This window comes from Pelecanus crispus, chromosome 2 (assembly GCF_030463565.1).
Source record: "Pelecanus crispus isolate bPelCri1 chromosome 2, bPelCri1.pri, whole genome shotgun sequence".
In the NCBI taxonomy this organism is placed as follows: domain Eukaryota; kingdom Metazoa; phylum Chordata; class Aves; order Pelecaniformes; family Pelecanidae; genus Pelecanus; species Pelecanus crispus.
In genome coordinates, this window is record NC_134644.1 from 62,965,875 (window position 1) to 62,982,644 (window position 16,770).

Here is a 16,770-nt window from a genome sequence, read left to right on the forward strand (position 1 = left end):
GAATCAGTCAACATTTGGTTTGTAATATAAGTTATTTTGGTATAGTTCTGAAAGATTGATACGTGATCTTGATAATTTTTTTGTAATGTAAAGTGATACAAAAAGGGAAGAACATAGCAGAAGTTCTGGATCTCGGATAACTAAGAGTCCTTTTTTTGTTTTAAAAAAAAGGGGGGGGGTAATTATTGTCCTTGCTCGTGAAGCATTAGGAAAGTGATGTGCTATTTTACCACTTCACTAAAATAACTTTGCATATGGTAGAAAAACAGTTGGTATCCTTACTTCCCTCCCTCTTAACTTCACTAGCCTAATGCTAAGGGACTGTGTCAGCCTGAAAATCGACAACAAAAAAAGCTGTATGTTGCCAAAGTAACTTGCAGGGTTTGTTAGTTTTCAGAGTTGGCAGTGGATCACTGACAGAAAAGGGGACATCTTAGGTAGAGTTAGTAATAAAGGAAATGGTAATTTTATCATGAAACAGTCTTGTTGCATGAGAAATGTGTGTGCCAAAATCTAATCATTAGAAAATGTCTGATTATTTAGCATACTATATCAGCTTTCCTTAAGGAGTTATCCTGCATGTATATGTGTGTATATATAAATATTTTCTTTTTTCCATCTTTGAGCTCTCTTCCTTTGCTTCTAGCTTGCCTTGGTGACCTGGAGAGACTGCTTATTCAGGCCATTAAATAAGCAGGTATATGTACATTATAACTATAGTGTTATTTTATAGTGTTAATTTTATATATTGTTAGTAACTGTTCCAAGGAGAATTTGAGGGCGGGGGGGGGGGGTGGGGGGGGTGGGGTGGGGACCAGACTGGACCTGGAAAATAAAAGGGAGCCTTCTGCTTCTCCTTTGTGATGTTAAAAAGATAAATATTTGGGGGGAATGGGCCTTTCTTTGTGTGTGTGTGATTGAACCTTGATGCCAAGACTGTTCTGTTATCTCTTTGCTGAGAGGATCCTTGGCTTTTTTTTTTAAAAAAAAAACTAAGCGGGGGCTCATCTTAAATAAAGTAAAAACTTCAGCTGTTTCCAAGCCAGGCAGGAGTACAGGCTGACAGTCATGACTTAAGGTTTGAGAGTCAAGATTGTGTGAGAACAGATAGTGACAGGCCTGGGATTTTGGTGTCTTCTAATGTTACTGTGCATCTTTAAATTTACACTGATGCCTGGGAGATTCAGGTCAATCAAATATTTTTAATTAGTGAATGGCACGATATGAAACAAGACATTCCATCACAACAAAATACTATATTTATGTATGTTGATTTCACTCTTATTTACCAGTACTTCATGATGAAAAGACTGTATTATGTTATGAAAATATTAGCTAGATTTCAGTTTAGAGGAACAGTAGTTGCAACACATTATTTATCAACATAAGCCAGTAGCTTTCTTCGCGTAAAATACAGGTGGTTAGTTCAACTCTTACTGCAAAGTTTTCATGTATTTCAGGTATAAAACAAACAGAAGTTTGGTTTAGAAGGTGCTTTTTGAAATAAAAAAAAAAAAGACTAAGCACTTTCATACGATTTTGTAGCTCACCACTAATTGGACTGTAATTACATTGCAGAACTGAAAGGTGTAGCACACTCTGTGATGTCTGTAGGAATTTTATATGTTCAGGTGTCCTTAAATTTTGTTCTCAAAGGCCTTGACTTGTCTTGAATATAGGAATACACTCCTGATTAAATACTGTGCTTGACCTACCAGCTACTTTCTCTGTGCTTGATTCTTTTAATCCTCTGTTTTCTAAGGTAACAAATGCTGTGTTGAAATTGATTGAAAAGGAAAGAAATGGTGAAACTATCAATACAAGGCTGATCAGTGGAGTTGTACAATCTTACGGTAAATGAGATTTCTTTAAGATTTTATTACTCTCTTAAAAATAAATAAATACATATCCCCTATCAGAGCCCAGAAGTAGCATCCCACCTTCTTGGATGTCCAGTAAAGATTTTTACAGTAAAATAAATGCAGTTATATATTGTTTCACTTCCTGTTTGTAGAGACACTTGACAAGATTACAGTTGATTATACAATATTTGTAAAGCTTGAAAGCACAACTAGTGGACAGGAGTGTTCGTTGTTTATGAATCAGTTATTTAGGAGCTAAATCTGGAAGGGGGGAAGCATAGCAGTTTACAAAGTGGAGTGGCATTGGTTTTTCCCATTTGCATGAAAATGAGAGTGCCATGCAGATTAATGACCAGTTTCATTAATAAAAAAACATATATGCATATAATCTGGAACTCCTAGAGGAAAAAATGGAAGGGGAATTTGAACTAGCTTTTGAGATAGTGAAGTTTTTCCAAATCCTTTCATCCATTTTGTAATGTATTAAAAAGTGCAGTTTACATAAGTAATATGTTGTGCTGCTTATTTTTAAATGCAAAATAAATGTATACTTTTAAAAGTTTTTAAAAGTAGTGCTGACACTGTCCCAATCGATTACCTTCATGTAAGTTTGATGGAGGGTACCTGTTTATTTGCAAGAGACCACTTCAAAAAAAGACAATTTTGTCATTACTTGTTCTTTGGTTTTTTTTTTTTCTTTTTGTAGTGGAGCTGGGGCTGAATGAAGATGATGCATTTGCAAAAGGACCTACACTAACTGTCTATAAAGAATCCTTTGAATCTCAGTTTCTTGCTGACACAGAGAGATTTTATACACGAGAAAGTACTGAATTCTTGCAACAGAATCCAGTCACAGAGTACATGAAGAAGGTAAGTTATTTAATAAGCTTTGTGATTATTTTCTGGATACAGATGGGTTTTTTTAGAGGTAATGTAAATTCTTGGCTCTTATTATCAGATTCTTAAAATGCTGATTATTTTACAGAAACACTTAGCTGTTTTTCCCTGTGGTGATTTGCTTCTATGTTTATCTGGTCTGAAGTTTGTCTCCTTAGTGTATTTCAGTAAGTACAATGAAAGCTTGAAACTTTCTTAATGGGCAAAACAGAAGACAATGTTAAAATAAATTCAGATTTTGTTAGATTTCAAGACACCAAAATAGTCATTCTTCTTTAGACCTGCAAGTTTACTGTTCCTATACAAGGAACTGTGTGTTGGCAAATTTATTGAAATCTCTTCCTGAGCAGGCTGGCCAAGGAAGTAGATCATTAATTACCTTTAATTCTCTCAGAATATTTTAATGTAATGAACTCTACACAATGCTTCTGATCAACAAAGGCCAGATTTAAATTCTTGGATAGCCTCTGGTTTGAGGGATCTCAGAAAGGGCAATTAAGAGCAAGCTGGATAAACATTGACTATTTCCAGCCTGGTTATTGGGTCAGTCTTACTGAATGCGAAAGAGAGAGGTCATCTGCCATCTTGGACAAGTGCTGCTTTATGTATTTTTTTTCAGCATGTTTCCTCACTTTCTGAATTGCTGTTTGGTTTTTCCCTTTCAGTTTAATTAAAAAAAGACTTTTTTTATACATTTTATACATTTTTGATTATGTAATACGAAGATGCACATCCCTCTCTGCAGTATCTTTATGTTTCTTTTGTGTAACTCTTTTTGCTACAGAATACTCCTCTCTGAGTCTTGGCATTAAAGTCAATGATTTACCCCCCCAAAAAGGGGGAGGGGGGCAAGTCCTAGAAATAACACAGTAAAATGAATCCTGCTTTTAGTGCATTGGGTTAGATGCCCAGTAGTTCCCAGACCTACCTATGTTTACTTTTCTGTTGTTGTTGAATTCATGTTTTTTGCTACTTCCCTTCCAATTTCTTGTCTTTACTTTCATCCTAAAATATATATAAAAACAGAGTAAAGGAATTTCAGTCATTCATAATCTGAATGACCAGCTCATCCAGGCTTCCTTGGTACAGGACAGTAAAATCTGTCTGAAGGTCATTGCTATTTCAAGAACTAGAGATTAGTGGCAAGTGGAAAGAACTTATTAGTACCCCAAACAATCTTCAAGACTTAAAAAATCCACAGAAGAGTAACTCACTTTGCTTGAAGCTGATATTGAAGCTGAAAACACATATAAAACTAGCAGAAGGCAGGGGAAATCTTCATCAAGAAAGTGTGTAGCCTTAAGTCTCTGCTCAAATTAATATACTAGAGTTGGGGTGTCTTGGCATCTCCATACAGGTAATGTGCATACATTGAAATCAAACTGAACAAGAAACGATTTTCATTACTCGTTTCCTGGGATTTAACTGATGAAACTGAAAAAGATGTGTATTAGACTCCACAGTAAATATGATAAGAGATGGCAAAATGATACAAACTAAGGGACGTGACCTAATGGAAAGGGGAAACTTAGAAATTGAAGCTAGGAGCTAGTTCACTGGAACAAATTGTCTGATCTCTCTAGCCTGCATGCTCTGCTGGAGAGATCAAGAGAGGTCATGCAAATTTTCAGAACTATTAATTTAAAATTCAGATAGGTTTGTCCTTCAGTTTTATCTTACTTCATTATGTATAAGGCATTCTTAACATTTTTTTACTTAAACAGGACAGGCAGTTTTGTAAACCTAATTTTTTTTGGTTTGGGTATTGTAATCTTGCATGCCACTTAAATGCGTGGAACAGAGTAGTACTCCCCATAATTATTACTTGGGTATTGCTAGAGTTAGGGTTCTTTTCTGTTATGAAACACCTTAGAGAAGACTGATGTGAAAAGCTGAAAGTTGTTCAGTAGTCACGTGGCCTACTAGCAGTAAGAAGGTTTTAAAAATCATCTGTTGGAAGTATGAACTGCGAACGAAGTAATCTGCTATTAGTATGCTTACTTGACTTTCTCACTGAAGCACTGTGCATTGAGTTCTAACTGAGGATAAATAGCATTGCAGAATAAAACCAAAAAGAAACCTGCTGGAGTACCTTAGTGCACACCAGCATAACATCAGTGGTAACACGCTATAGTAGAATTCTGGTTGTTTCTTGTAGAATACTCAATGAAATCTTAATTAAAATTAGAATATGTGTATGTAGTTACACAGGCAGACACTGAGTTTAGAAGGATTGTGAATTTTTCTTCTCAGGCCAGAACTCATGACTAAAGCTGGCATGGCCTGTTGTGCTGTAGGGAAAAAGGTCAGTATTTCTTAAGACTGTCCCTTGAAATAAAGTCGCAAACTGGACTTTTGATCTTTATAGTTAAAACAAGCCAAAGATACTGTTGTGTAAACTAATTATTTTTCCCTTGTTTCTGAAATACGAATTTAAAAGGAAAATGGAATTATAAGAACAGAAAAAGTGAGAGAGTATAAGCAAATTTGAAGTCAGAGTGAACGTTCATTTTCATAAAGGAGCTCAAAGTGAGAGTTGATTGCTAACATTAAAAGTGAAGATCTAAGGATATTTTAAGAAGCAGCGTTAGAAGTGGCAGAATTTCCTGAACTGCAAAAATACAGAATTGGTTAAATGTAAGATAAGTAGTCCTACTAGTCTGATTCTGGTTTCCAGTGTTCATCAGAAAGATTTGCTGCCATTTGCTGTCATTAAGGAAGTCAATTGTTATTCCTTACTGGTAAGAAACTGGCAAGTACTCTGAAGCATGAGCTTATATCCCTTCCCAAACCGTTGATTTTGTTTCCCATATTTTGACCTGTACTGGTTTAACTCTAGGAGACAGTAATCCAGGACCATTTCACAAGAGCTAAGTGCAAAATTATTACAGAAATGAGTGAGGCTAACAGTGGCAGGGATTATTTAAAGCTGTCTGTATGATGCAGTGTACTTGCAGTGAAATTGTTCTCTTTTTTTGTTGTTGTTGTCCATAATACGATCTTTCATGCTTAGTCGATATTCTGAAATACTAGGAAAATGCATTAATTTAATTTCCTTCTCTTGGTTACATTATTCATTTAAATAATTTTGACTGATAAGGGGTCATATGCACTTAATCCCTAATAATGGGCTGCAATTACAGATGGCTTGTGAAGCGAATCTTTAACATTCTTGTAAACAAAATAGAGGTAATTGTTATATAAACAACTTCAGTTTTACATTTTGGCATAAGTACTCTTCCTCGAGTGTCATTTAGAATTTTGATTTGCCGGGAAGATACGCATGTGTAGCATTTCATATGCCAAATTAAATGCTAGTATAATCTAAACGATTGTAGGTTATTGGGAAGCTTTTCTGTGTAAGAATGTAGGTGAGAACATTCAAATAAATTTGTCATGGGCATACTGTTAAATTGTAGTTTTCTGCCTTTTAGTTTTGTGGAGGCATGAAATATATTCATGTTTGTCTTAAACAAAACTACCTCTGTAGCTAGAGAGCTTGCTGATGCTAAAACTGCCAGCATCTCATATCAGCAGCTTTCTTTTTTTCTGACAGTAGATTTCCATCTGTAAACTTCTTATTCAGAAACAAGGGGAAAACAATATTGCTGTGATTTCCCCCCCCACCCCCGTTTAAACAGTATATAATATTATCATCAACATAAACATCGGTTCCATGTGTATATTATGATTCCCAGAAAAATAACTGCTTAAGTAGGTGGACCATAACACTGCATTAGTGAAAGGTTTGATTTCTGTCCTTGTTTGCTAGATGAATTTACTAAATAGTCATCTGTTTTCTGCTGTTGCATTTCTGTTCTGCCTTCTGTAAAGGTTTCATGTTTATCTCTGTTCTGTAGGCTGAAGCTCGCCTTCTTGAGGAACAGCGTAGAGTTCAGGTATATCTCCATGAGAGCACACAAGATGAGTTAGCACGAAAATGTGAGCAAGTACTTATTGAAAAACACCTGGAGATATTTCATACAGAGTTTCAGAATTTGCTGGATGCTGATAAAAATGAAGGTAAGGAGATTCAAACATCGGTTTTAGGCTTAGAGCTCCTCCCTGATGATTTGTGAATAATGTGAATTCTGGTGATAGCTAAATGTGATTTGTTCAGGAATTAGATTAAGAGAGAAGACAGACAATAAATTGATTGACAAGCAGCTTTTTATTAAATTGGGATGGCTGAGGATATGGCCTCAAGAAGCCTATTCCGATCCCAAATATTAAGACAAAACAGCACTAATTTTGATTTCTCTTAACATGGCTGGAAGAGCTTCAAGAGCGCTTGAGCCATCCTTCAAGCACGAGCTGCAGCTTGCATGAGAGAGATGTGAGACGAAAAACAGACCAGTAGTCTTACCAGCTGTTTCAGTTCAAGCCATGGATCTTTCTGAGTCAGCAGTGAGAATTTTAAAATCCAAGTTGCCTAGAAGTATGTACAAGAAATGTTAAAAGAGAAATAGAAGCAAATAAGGAGCTTCTAAAATATAGTAGATAAAATATATAAAACTGCATATGGAGCACAAGGAAAGGGTGGAAATTATTAATTGATGAGATAATTTTAGCTGTGAAAATGAGTCATAAGTGCCACTAATGGATCAAGATTATACCTTTGTAGAGAACATATAGAATAAAAACTTCTTCAGCGGTTCCTCTAAAATAAGTAAAGATTATCAAAGGGTTTAGGTATCTTTAAGGAATTGTCAATTGTATTTTTTTTATGAGCTTCTTCGGGAGTTAATGCTTGGCACAAAACAACAGTCAAAACTAGGGCCAGATAATTCCTGTGCATCGTGCAGGTGATAAGGATGAATGGTGTTTCTGATTTTTCCAGTTGGGGAATTAATTAAATCTATATAGGAGGTCAAGGTAAGGCTCTATAGCTGAAATACTGCTTTTAAGAAAGTGACAGAATTTGAGAGATACTATGATTAAGTTACTATTGATAATACTGTTAGTTTGAGAGTTGAGAATTGCAGCTATGACTCTGTCTCTTTATATATCAACCTTGAAAAAGCAACTATGAATAATTACTGTAATCATCATGTTGATAACTAAGAGATCGTTCAAATTAGAAAAGGGCAATTCAGCATAATTAGCAGGTCAGACATTACCCGTTTTGAACGTAAATAGAAGATTGTTATTCTGTACTAGTATTTAAGAGTCAAATGTTGTTTATTTTTGTAAATAAATGTATTTACTTTGTAATTGGAAGAGATTTTGATACAGGTGGGTGTTGACTAGTAAAATTACTTTATAAATGTCTCCTAACAATAGAAATTGTAATAGCACAAACATGGAATTTTTTCTGGACTCAGGAGGCCTTCACAGGCTTTTCTTTTTTCCCCTTACTTTATCAAGCTCATGGGTTATGTGAGCCTTTAATACAGTCACTTACTGTGATAAGTGATGTATCACATAGTGATGCAATTCCATAAGTTTGTCAGGGTCAAAAAGGAAAAGGACCTTGTGTCTCGGGCACCATCTTGTTATATGTCTTTGGTTTTACTTTCATTTGGGTTATTTCTAAGATTAATTAGGTATTTTAAAATACCTGATTGTTTCCTTCTTTTTTTGAAATATTTTCTTTTCTCTTATTGGGCTTCACTTGTGCAAATTGCAGTAGTTCCCTGGCCCTTTTTAAGTTTCATGAAGTCTGAAGATTAGAAACATTTCTTTTGAAAGATTCTTTGAGAATTCATTCTTTAATCGCTATAATCAGTTCGCTCTCAAATTTGTAATACACTAAAATAGCCTATTGTAGACTGTCCTTATAGAAACTTATAATAAGATCTTGCTCTCGATTAAAATCTTTTTTGCTTTGCTCTTGAAAGTACACTGGTTTTGAGGTCCTCCCATGTGAAGCGTGTTAAGCATATTGTATTACAGGCCACTCCTGTTGGTGTTCTGTAACTTTTTAATTGCATTGTGCAACTAGTTATAAAGGTTGTGGGGCACGTTTGTCATGAGTTACCTATTCACATCAGTAGGAAATAATTATGTTTATTGGGAGCAGGCTGTAATGATTTAGGTGGAGTTACTGCGTAAATCTTCCTCGAGGCTTTGTAGCATCTCTTCCATATTTCACCAAATACAGACATCCTGATAGACCACCCTGTGAACCCTTATTTGTGGGTAGGTCTAGCAGCAGCTTATTATATCTACGCATGGCATTATCTTCCTATTTTTTCTCTAAAATTCTGTAGGTGAAAAAACAGCATTCTTACATTGTTATAAAAGTTTAACATCAGGTTGCAAATGTGGTTTTCAGAGAGGAAAAAATGTTTGCTTTTCAAATCCAGAAGTTTAAGCTTGATGAAGTTCTAAGGAATGGAAAGCATTATATGGAACAAGTCTGAATAGAGGCATCAGTGCTTTGGTATTAAACGCATCAAGTTCTGTGTGTTGTATTTCAGAGTTAAGTAGCGATACAGCTGCTTGATTGCTCTGTTTTATTTAATCTGATAATCCTCAGGTGGTAATAAATTGCTCATAAGCCCTTCAGAGAAGTCCTTACACTTTAGAAGTGCTAGATGCAGCTGACATCCTTAAGATGGATTCAAGCAAGTGAAATATCCTCATTAGTTTACAGTAACTAATTTGGTTGTTTACTGTTTCACTTGAGTGCCTGTGAGAGCAAGATTACAAGAGTTAACTAGTAGATTTGTGTACCTGGTTTATGACCATATTAGAATTAGTTTGTTTTTTTTAAAAAAAAAAAGTTCTGTACAAAGCATCTGCCCTGTTGAAAATTAATAATAAAACCAAAACCCTCTTCAATATTAGACTTTCCAAAATTACTAATTGATTTTGGAAAGTCTTGGCTGAAAACTGGTGAGATTTTAGCATGAAGCTTTAATATATGTGAAATGATGTCCAATTTATTTTTACCTGCGTTAGTTTTGTTCTGTGGTAATGCTTTTCAGAACCTTTTCTTTCCTAGAGATGTAATTATTTCTACTGGTAATCAGTCACTTAGATGTTTTTTTAGGAGATAGCTTTATTGACAGTGCTTTATTGGAGGAAATTTTGGTTTATAATGTTTTGGTTTATCTAAGGTCATATCAATAGGCAACATTTTGGATTGAATTTCCAACTGTTACCACTGGTGCTGCCCCAAGTAGAAGTGTTAATATACAAAAGGCTACAGGTGGTGTTAGATCTCCGAGACCTGTCCTGTTCAGAGTAAGATTTAAAGGATGGTGGTGAGCTGGAGCATGTTGTACTCTTAGCACGGCCAGCAGTAACACTAATGACAGTCCTAATTCATGGTAACACTTCAAAACTTCATGTAAATAAGAGGGTTTTAACTCAATTTTTAAATCATTGCATGTCTTTAAATTTATGAAAACTAGAAATCATAAATAAATATATTTCTGTAAGTTTGGTGGGTTTTTTTCTTGAGATTTATGTAGCATTGTGAAGGTAAAACAGATCTTAGTATTTAACAAGTTGTTTTCTCCTTAACTAGTCTTAGCTTTCCACGTTAGTGCAAAGATTTGCTATACTGTATAATTTTTTGCTATAGTTTTTTCTGACTTTTTGCAGGAGTAATTGCATGTATGTTTTTGTTGATGATGGATGTTTAACTCCTATTGGCAACTTCCAAATGAGAAATTGGAGTAATAGCTAGTACAAATGGGAGGTGTTGGCTTTCCTTTTTTTTTTTTTTTTTTTTTTTTTCCAGACTTGGGACGCATGTATAACCTTGTATCTCGAATCCAGGATGGCCTTGGAGAGCTGAAAAAACTTTTGGAAACCCACATTCATAATCAGGGTCTAGCTGCAATTGAGAAATGTGGAGAAGCTGCTCTAAATGCAAGTATCCCATCAAAATAAGTCTGTGTGTGGTTGCTGCCAGTTTTACCTTAGAGGAGGGTAAATGCTTCCTGATATAATTTCCAGTTTGCTTATGTTTTCCCTCTCACTGATTTGATTTCTGAGGACTAGGCAATTCTCAAATGTGGATAATAGGCTTAAAACAGAAGTCACATCACAGTGTTACTACTCTTTGAGCTTTGGGGTTTTTTGTTTTGTTTGGGTTTTTTTTTCCTTCTGAGTTTTTGTTCTCTGTCAGGATGTCACGCTGCTTGGAAAGCTGGCTGTGCAAGTACAACATCCTACACTTAAAAATACTCCTGAAAGTCCACTGTTTCTAGAAGCATTATCCTCCAGTGGACTGTACTTTATTCCATCATCCTATAGGCTTCTGACTTGGATGGGACTGTGTGGAGAATGTTTCTGTTGGTTTTAGTTTTTTGGTGAATGGCTTTATTCTATTTGGAAAGGCAAGAGAAATGTAAGAGAAAGAGAGAACTGAAACAGTTGAAGAGGTCACAATATAAGGAGCAAGTCAGGTCTTCTGCAACACTGTGGCTGTTTAGCCATATAATTGGCTTTCTTGATTTTATCCCATAACTGTAATTTCAGACTTAATTTTGTATTGATTAGGGTTGAACCTCAGCAACATGAAGTTATTTAAACCCTTTGCTCTAGACAATATGACACTTTCTAGTAAAAAAAAAAAAAAGAGCGAAACATTGCACAAAGCAAAATTAGGATATAATATAGATTCTGGTAAATTTTATTTAAAATGGGGTTTAACTTTGATTTTTGACAGAGTTCATTTTAACCTGCTGTTGGCCTCATATATTCTTGAAATAGCTCCATAGTAATCATTAAAGCAGTAATCTGTAATGACTGCATGGAGAACAGTAAAAACTTTATTTTTTAGCTAGATTAAAATGCTTTACCTGTGTGTAGCATCTGTTGTTCACTTCTATAGTTTTAAGTGCGTGGCTTTTTAGCAGTGTTGATCTTTTATGAATCATTAAATTCAGGAATCATCAGCTTCATTTGTAGACGTCCCCTTAAATTTTGAAATCAGATGTGTTCCATGGTTGACACATCCCCCTAGTGGTCATCACTCTTGAGTTTCTTTGCACTTAGGCCTTGAAGAATTTCCCAGAAAAATGAAAGCTCTTTCTGTAGGAATTAGTTCATCTTTGAGGGAGGGAGGGGAAGCCTGAGATTTATATGTATCCATTCTTTTGACTCCAGCTGTTTACAAAACTCTTCCTGATCATGACACTTTTTATTGTTTCTTCTTTTTTTTTTTTTCTTTTTCCTGTCTTGTTCCTTTTTCCACACGTTTGTTCTTCATTTTCATAACGGTATCTCTGGCTGTCTTTCTTGGGAACCATCTTGCCTCTTCTTCCAATATCCTTCACACCACTGTATTACTATTCATCATTGCCTTAGGTAGGATTGATTCTGCCTAACTTCATTTATCTGTACTGTGTCTAAATACATAATCAGCTAACCAAATGCTTCTCAGTTTCTCTGTAGTCAGTGGAGAGAAATAGTCATACCAGCTTGACTCATCTGACCTGTTTTAGATTTTTTACTGCAGGATGAGTTGTGCTCTAGACTCCATTAACTATATTAACGAGACTGCTCTTCAGTCACAAGATTACTGCTTTTTGTACCTTTGGCTATTTTTTTGGGGAGTCCTTGTAATCAGTAGATGCTTTTCTGAATGTCCTTCAAGTCCACTTGAATGTATTGTCTGTGAGGTTCTCAATAATCTCAGTTCTTTATCTCAAGCACGGCATTAGATCAGCGGTCCATGTAGTCTATGTCTGTCTTCAGTGGCAACAGGAAAAGTTTTTCAGGATCCTGATATGACCCTGCCCATCTTTTGCCATTTGTTGCCCACATCCAGAACTCTTACGATAGGAATGTTACAGGAGTACCTCCATGCCCAGTCCTTTTAATTTTTATTTATGGACCTGTTGTCCATGAGTTTGTCTAATACGTTCTTGAACCTGCTGATATTATCTGCTTCCAACAGCCTCCTGTGGCAGCTAGTTCCAGAAGTCCACTACCTTATATGTAAAGATGTTCTTTATCTCTCTTAAACTTGTTTCCTATCACTTCCATCAAGTGCCCTATAGTTATAAAATGTGGCTTTTAGTGATCATTCATCTTTTCAGTCATCCTCCTGATTTTGTAAACCTTGGTCATATGCCCTTTCAAAAACTTCTGATCTCCAAATTGAAGGCTTCTAGCCTTTTTAGTCTGTTGTATAGCAGGTGCCCTGTCTGCCTGGTGTTTTAGTTGCCCTTCACTGTTCCTGCTCTGGCTCCACTCCACCTTTATTGAGATGCAGAGATCAGTAATTGCACATAGGACTCAGTCTGTGAGTGCCATAAACTTGATGTTTATTGGCATTTGGCTGCCACTGGGTGTTGAGCGGATAATTTTTAGGAACTGTCAACAATGACTGAGGTCTCTGTACCAAGTTGTACCTATTGGGGGATACACCTGTTACGTTCTTACTACAGAGATTTATTTTGAAGGTTTCTTCAACGGCAACTGCCATTTTACGATTGTCCAGCTTTCTCGGGTCTGATTCGAATTAAGCTTATGTCTTTGAAAATGTCCTTAGAAATGTTTGCAATGGTTAAGTGGTTTTATCTTCGTTTGTACTATATAATGTAGTACACTCTGCCCTCTGGTTGCTGTAAATGAAAGCTTGTGCTAATGTAAGTCAGTCCTGGACATAGGACCTAAACTAGTCTGGATACTATTTTACCTTTAAAGTATTTCTAATACTTTGTAGACTTTCCCCATAAAAATTTGCTTAGGCCAGTGAGTAGCTCCATTTGGAGGAATTAGAAAGCAGAAAGTCAATGGGTTGCAAAAAACAATCTCTCTTTATTGCAGGATCCAAAAATGTATGTACAGACAGTGTTGGATGTCCATAAGAAATATAATGCTTTAGTCATGTCTGCATTCAACAATGATGCTGGTTTTGTGGCTGCACTAGACAAAGTAAGTATATGTAGTGGCATACAGTGAACTCCCCCCCCCCACCCCCCCCCCCAATCAGTGTTTTGTCTCCCAAAATTTCACTGTCTTTTGTGATTTATAGGCTTGTGGTCGATTTATAAATAATAATGCAGTGACAAAAATGGCTCAATCATCCAGTAAATCCCCAGAGCTACTGGCACGATACTGTGACTCTTTACTAAAGAAAAGGTACGTCTTCAAAGACAAATTATTACTTCAGGTTGGCTTTCGTTTTAAAAGGTTTTAGCATATGAAGTTTTACATTGTGTCTTCAGAAATAGAACTTAATATTTCAAGAAAAATTAATTGTGCCAAATTCTGAATATAAAAATTTCAATAGGACCATTCCTAAAGATTATATGGAGTTTACTTTTCTTTTTTAAAGAAGGGGGGAAATAATAAAATATCTAAGACCTTTCTTTCCTTATAGGAACTAAGTTCTGGTTTTTTAATAAAACAGAAGAGGTTTTTTAGGGTTTTGGGGTTTTTTTCCCCTAAAATTTGAGTGGTGTTATATGTTGTAAAGAAGAGACACACATTCCCTTTTTTGCATTAAAACTCTTGCTTTCCTCCTGTTTTCTCTATATCTTCTTCCATCTAGGCAGAAATTGAGGAGGACAAAAACGGCTTTCTAACCTCTCGTGGTTCATAATTTAATTAAAGTATTCGGCTGCAAATGATTCAGCAGCTCATACATTGAGTTCAGTTCAGTTCATACTGGATTGGTGTCAGTTTTGTCACTGGCAACTTTTCTAGCTGTTTTAGGGGAAGAAAAAAAACAGCACCAAATGACCCAAAACCAGAAAAAACTTGCTCTTTTTTCCTTTCCCTATCCCCTCCTTCCTTCAGCAAAGGATTTATTTTCCCCTTTATAAATACCAGCTTTCTGCAGGTTAGATTTGGGGTATGCCTGATGGACAAGCATGATATGGAGGAAAACAGTGTGATGACACCTGAGCTCTCACCCAGTCAAGACCCAGCTCTCTGAGCTGTTTTCTTTTCACTGTACTAAGATAAGAAATGAAGATAGCATTTAGCAGCAGAAAAAAGGCAGGAAGAGAGAGAGATCCATGTTTAAGTCCATAAATCCTGAGAAATATCTGGCTATCAGGAAGTCCCGAGCAATTCATGGTCCAGGACTTCAACCTATTGTTTAAAAATAGCGTACTTCAGAATTGCTTACATGTGGAGTAGTGAAGTGTTCATTTCACTACGCTGTTTCCTTTCTAATGGTTGGACTGGATGATCTTAAAGGTCTGTTCCAACCTAAACGATTCTATGATTCTGTGACTTGATCCCAGAACTACTCAATCTGTGTTCCTTTATTTATGAAATTTCCATATACATCCATATGTTGTTTTAATTCAGCAGTTTTGGGACTCATTAAAAATGCACTTCTTTAATTGCAGCTCAAAGAATCCAGAAGAAGCAGAATTGGAAGATACACTCAATCAAGTGGTAAGATGTCTATAAATACAGTTCTGTTCTGTGTAAGCTTTGGCAAGCTAGTAATATTTGATTATCACACAAGTCAGATGAGTGAAAACCTTTTATTGTGTATGTTTGACTTCATTACTTAATATTTCAGCTTTTCAGTAATAATCTCTGTGTGTCTTGTTGGTTGTATTTTTTTTAATTAAAAAAAGGCACCTCACACCAGATTTAAAGTGGCTAAATGGAATTTATGCTTCTACTTCATTTTTGTATACACATATAATATATATAATTTCTACAATATATTTTTGTATAATTACATATACACACATTTATTGATGTATAAGGCTGTACACGTGGAATATACAGGTAATGTGTTTAAGATAGTATCTACATTTAAAACAAACACACAACACCACCACTGTCCGTCTGTCCCACCCCTGTCCCCCCCCCCTTCCAAAAAAAAAAAAAAAAACCAAAACCCCAACCCCCTGCCCTTAAAAAGTGTAAGTGCAGATGAGGTAGCTACTGCTACAGCTTTTTCAAGACATGCTTAAATAGTTTTTTTTTTTTCTTACAAATTATCTTGGCTTTTCCAGATGGTTGTCTTCAAGTACATTGAGGATAAAGATGTCTTTCAGAAATTCTATGCTAAAATGCTGGCAAAAAGACTGGTACATCAGAACAGTGCTAGTGATGATGCTGAGGCAAGCATGATCTCTAAACTAAAAGTGAGTATTCCATGACTGTCCCATGATAAACTGTATTGCCTGTCTTTGGGCTGCCTTGGAAAGCATTGATGTATTTCATTTCATTTCATTATTTTATATACAACAGAAAAATACACAACCTAGGAGGTATTTTCCTTTTTTTTAAAAAAACAAAACAAAACATAAAACAAACCAACCTCCTAGGAGCTTGTAGTGCATGTCTGTCTGGAGTACAGTTTAATTATTCTTATCCAAATGAATGACATAGATATAATTATCCAAGGGAATGACTGCTGAAAAGTTGCTTAATTTCATTAACCTTTTTTCATTCAGGGTTGAGCAAAATATGATCTAATACTCTTTTAGTAGTCTGTTTCATTGTCTGTTTTGCTTCATTTTTAAACAAAATTTTCTTCAGTTTTTGATGACAGTTAAAGAGCATGTCCAGATGGGATCAGTACTTTGAGTAAGGGAAATACTGAACTTTATACATCTTCTTTTAAGAAAATAGGCTCCGATACTTTGTTCTTCTCATTCTCCAATGTCAAAAATGTGTCTTGCTGACATGTCTGTGCTTTTAAAATACAGCAAGCTTGTGGTTTTGAGTATACCTCCAAGCTGCAGCGGATGTTCCAAGATATTGGTGTAAGCAAGGACTTGAATGAGCAATTTAAAAAGCACCTGACCAATTCAGAACCATTAGATTGTAAGTAATACATTTACCTAAGTTACTGTTGAGTAGTTTAGCTTCCTCTTATCTCTATGGAGCTAACTATATGAGGGAAATATTTGATTTAGACATCACACCCCCAGAAGTTAGTTAGTATTATTTTGACTGAGATAGCTAGGATTTTTAAATTAGTCTTTTAGGTTTGTACTTTGTCTTCTAATAGCACTTTATATCTTCTGTTATGGGTAGCCTCCTCCTGATTTTGCAGCTCATGTTTAGGTATGTAATTAAATTAAGTTCAATCCTGTCCTTTCCTTTTTTTTTTTTTTTTTTTTTA

The 16,770-nt window shown here is 35.6% G+C and overlaps 1 protein-coding gene across 3 annotated transcripts in view; it reads left to right on the plus strand.

The window, feature by feature from the left end:
• CUL1 (cullin 1) overlaps positions 1-16,770 on the plus strand; it is a 55,337-nt gene that overhangs the window by 30,049 nt on the left and 8,518 nt on the right. For all 3 annotated transcript variants that reach the window (XM_075728257.1, XM_075728258.1, XM_075728259.1), the window contains exons 5-14: positions 647-697; positions 1,763-1,853; positions 2,569-2,732; positions 6,620-6,782; positions 10,453-10,583; positions 13,494-13,601; positions 13,702-13,808; positions 15,029-15,077; positions 15,653-15,784; positions 16,352-16,469. In XM_075728257.1, coding sequence (XP_075584372.1) covers positions 647-697; positions 1,763-1,853; positions 2,569-2,732; positions 6,620-6,782; positions 10,453-10,583; positions 13,494-13,601; positions 13,702-13,808; positions 15,029-15,077; positions 15,653-15,784; positions 16,352-16,469 — 1,114 coding nt within the window. The remainder of the gene's footprint in view (positions 1-646; positions 698-1,762; positions 1,854-2,568; positions 2,733-6,619; positions 6,783-10,452; positions 10,584-13,493; positions 13,602-13,701; positions 13,809-15,028; positions 15,078-15,652; positions 15,785-16,351; positions 16,470-16,770) is intronic.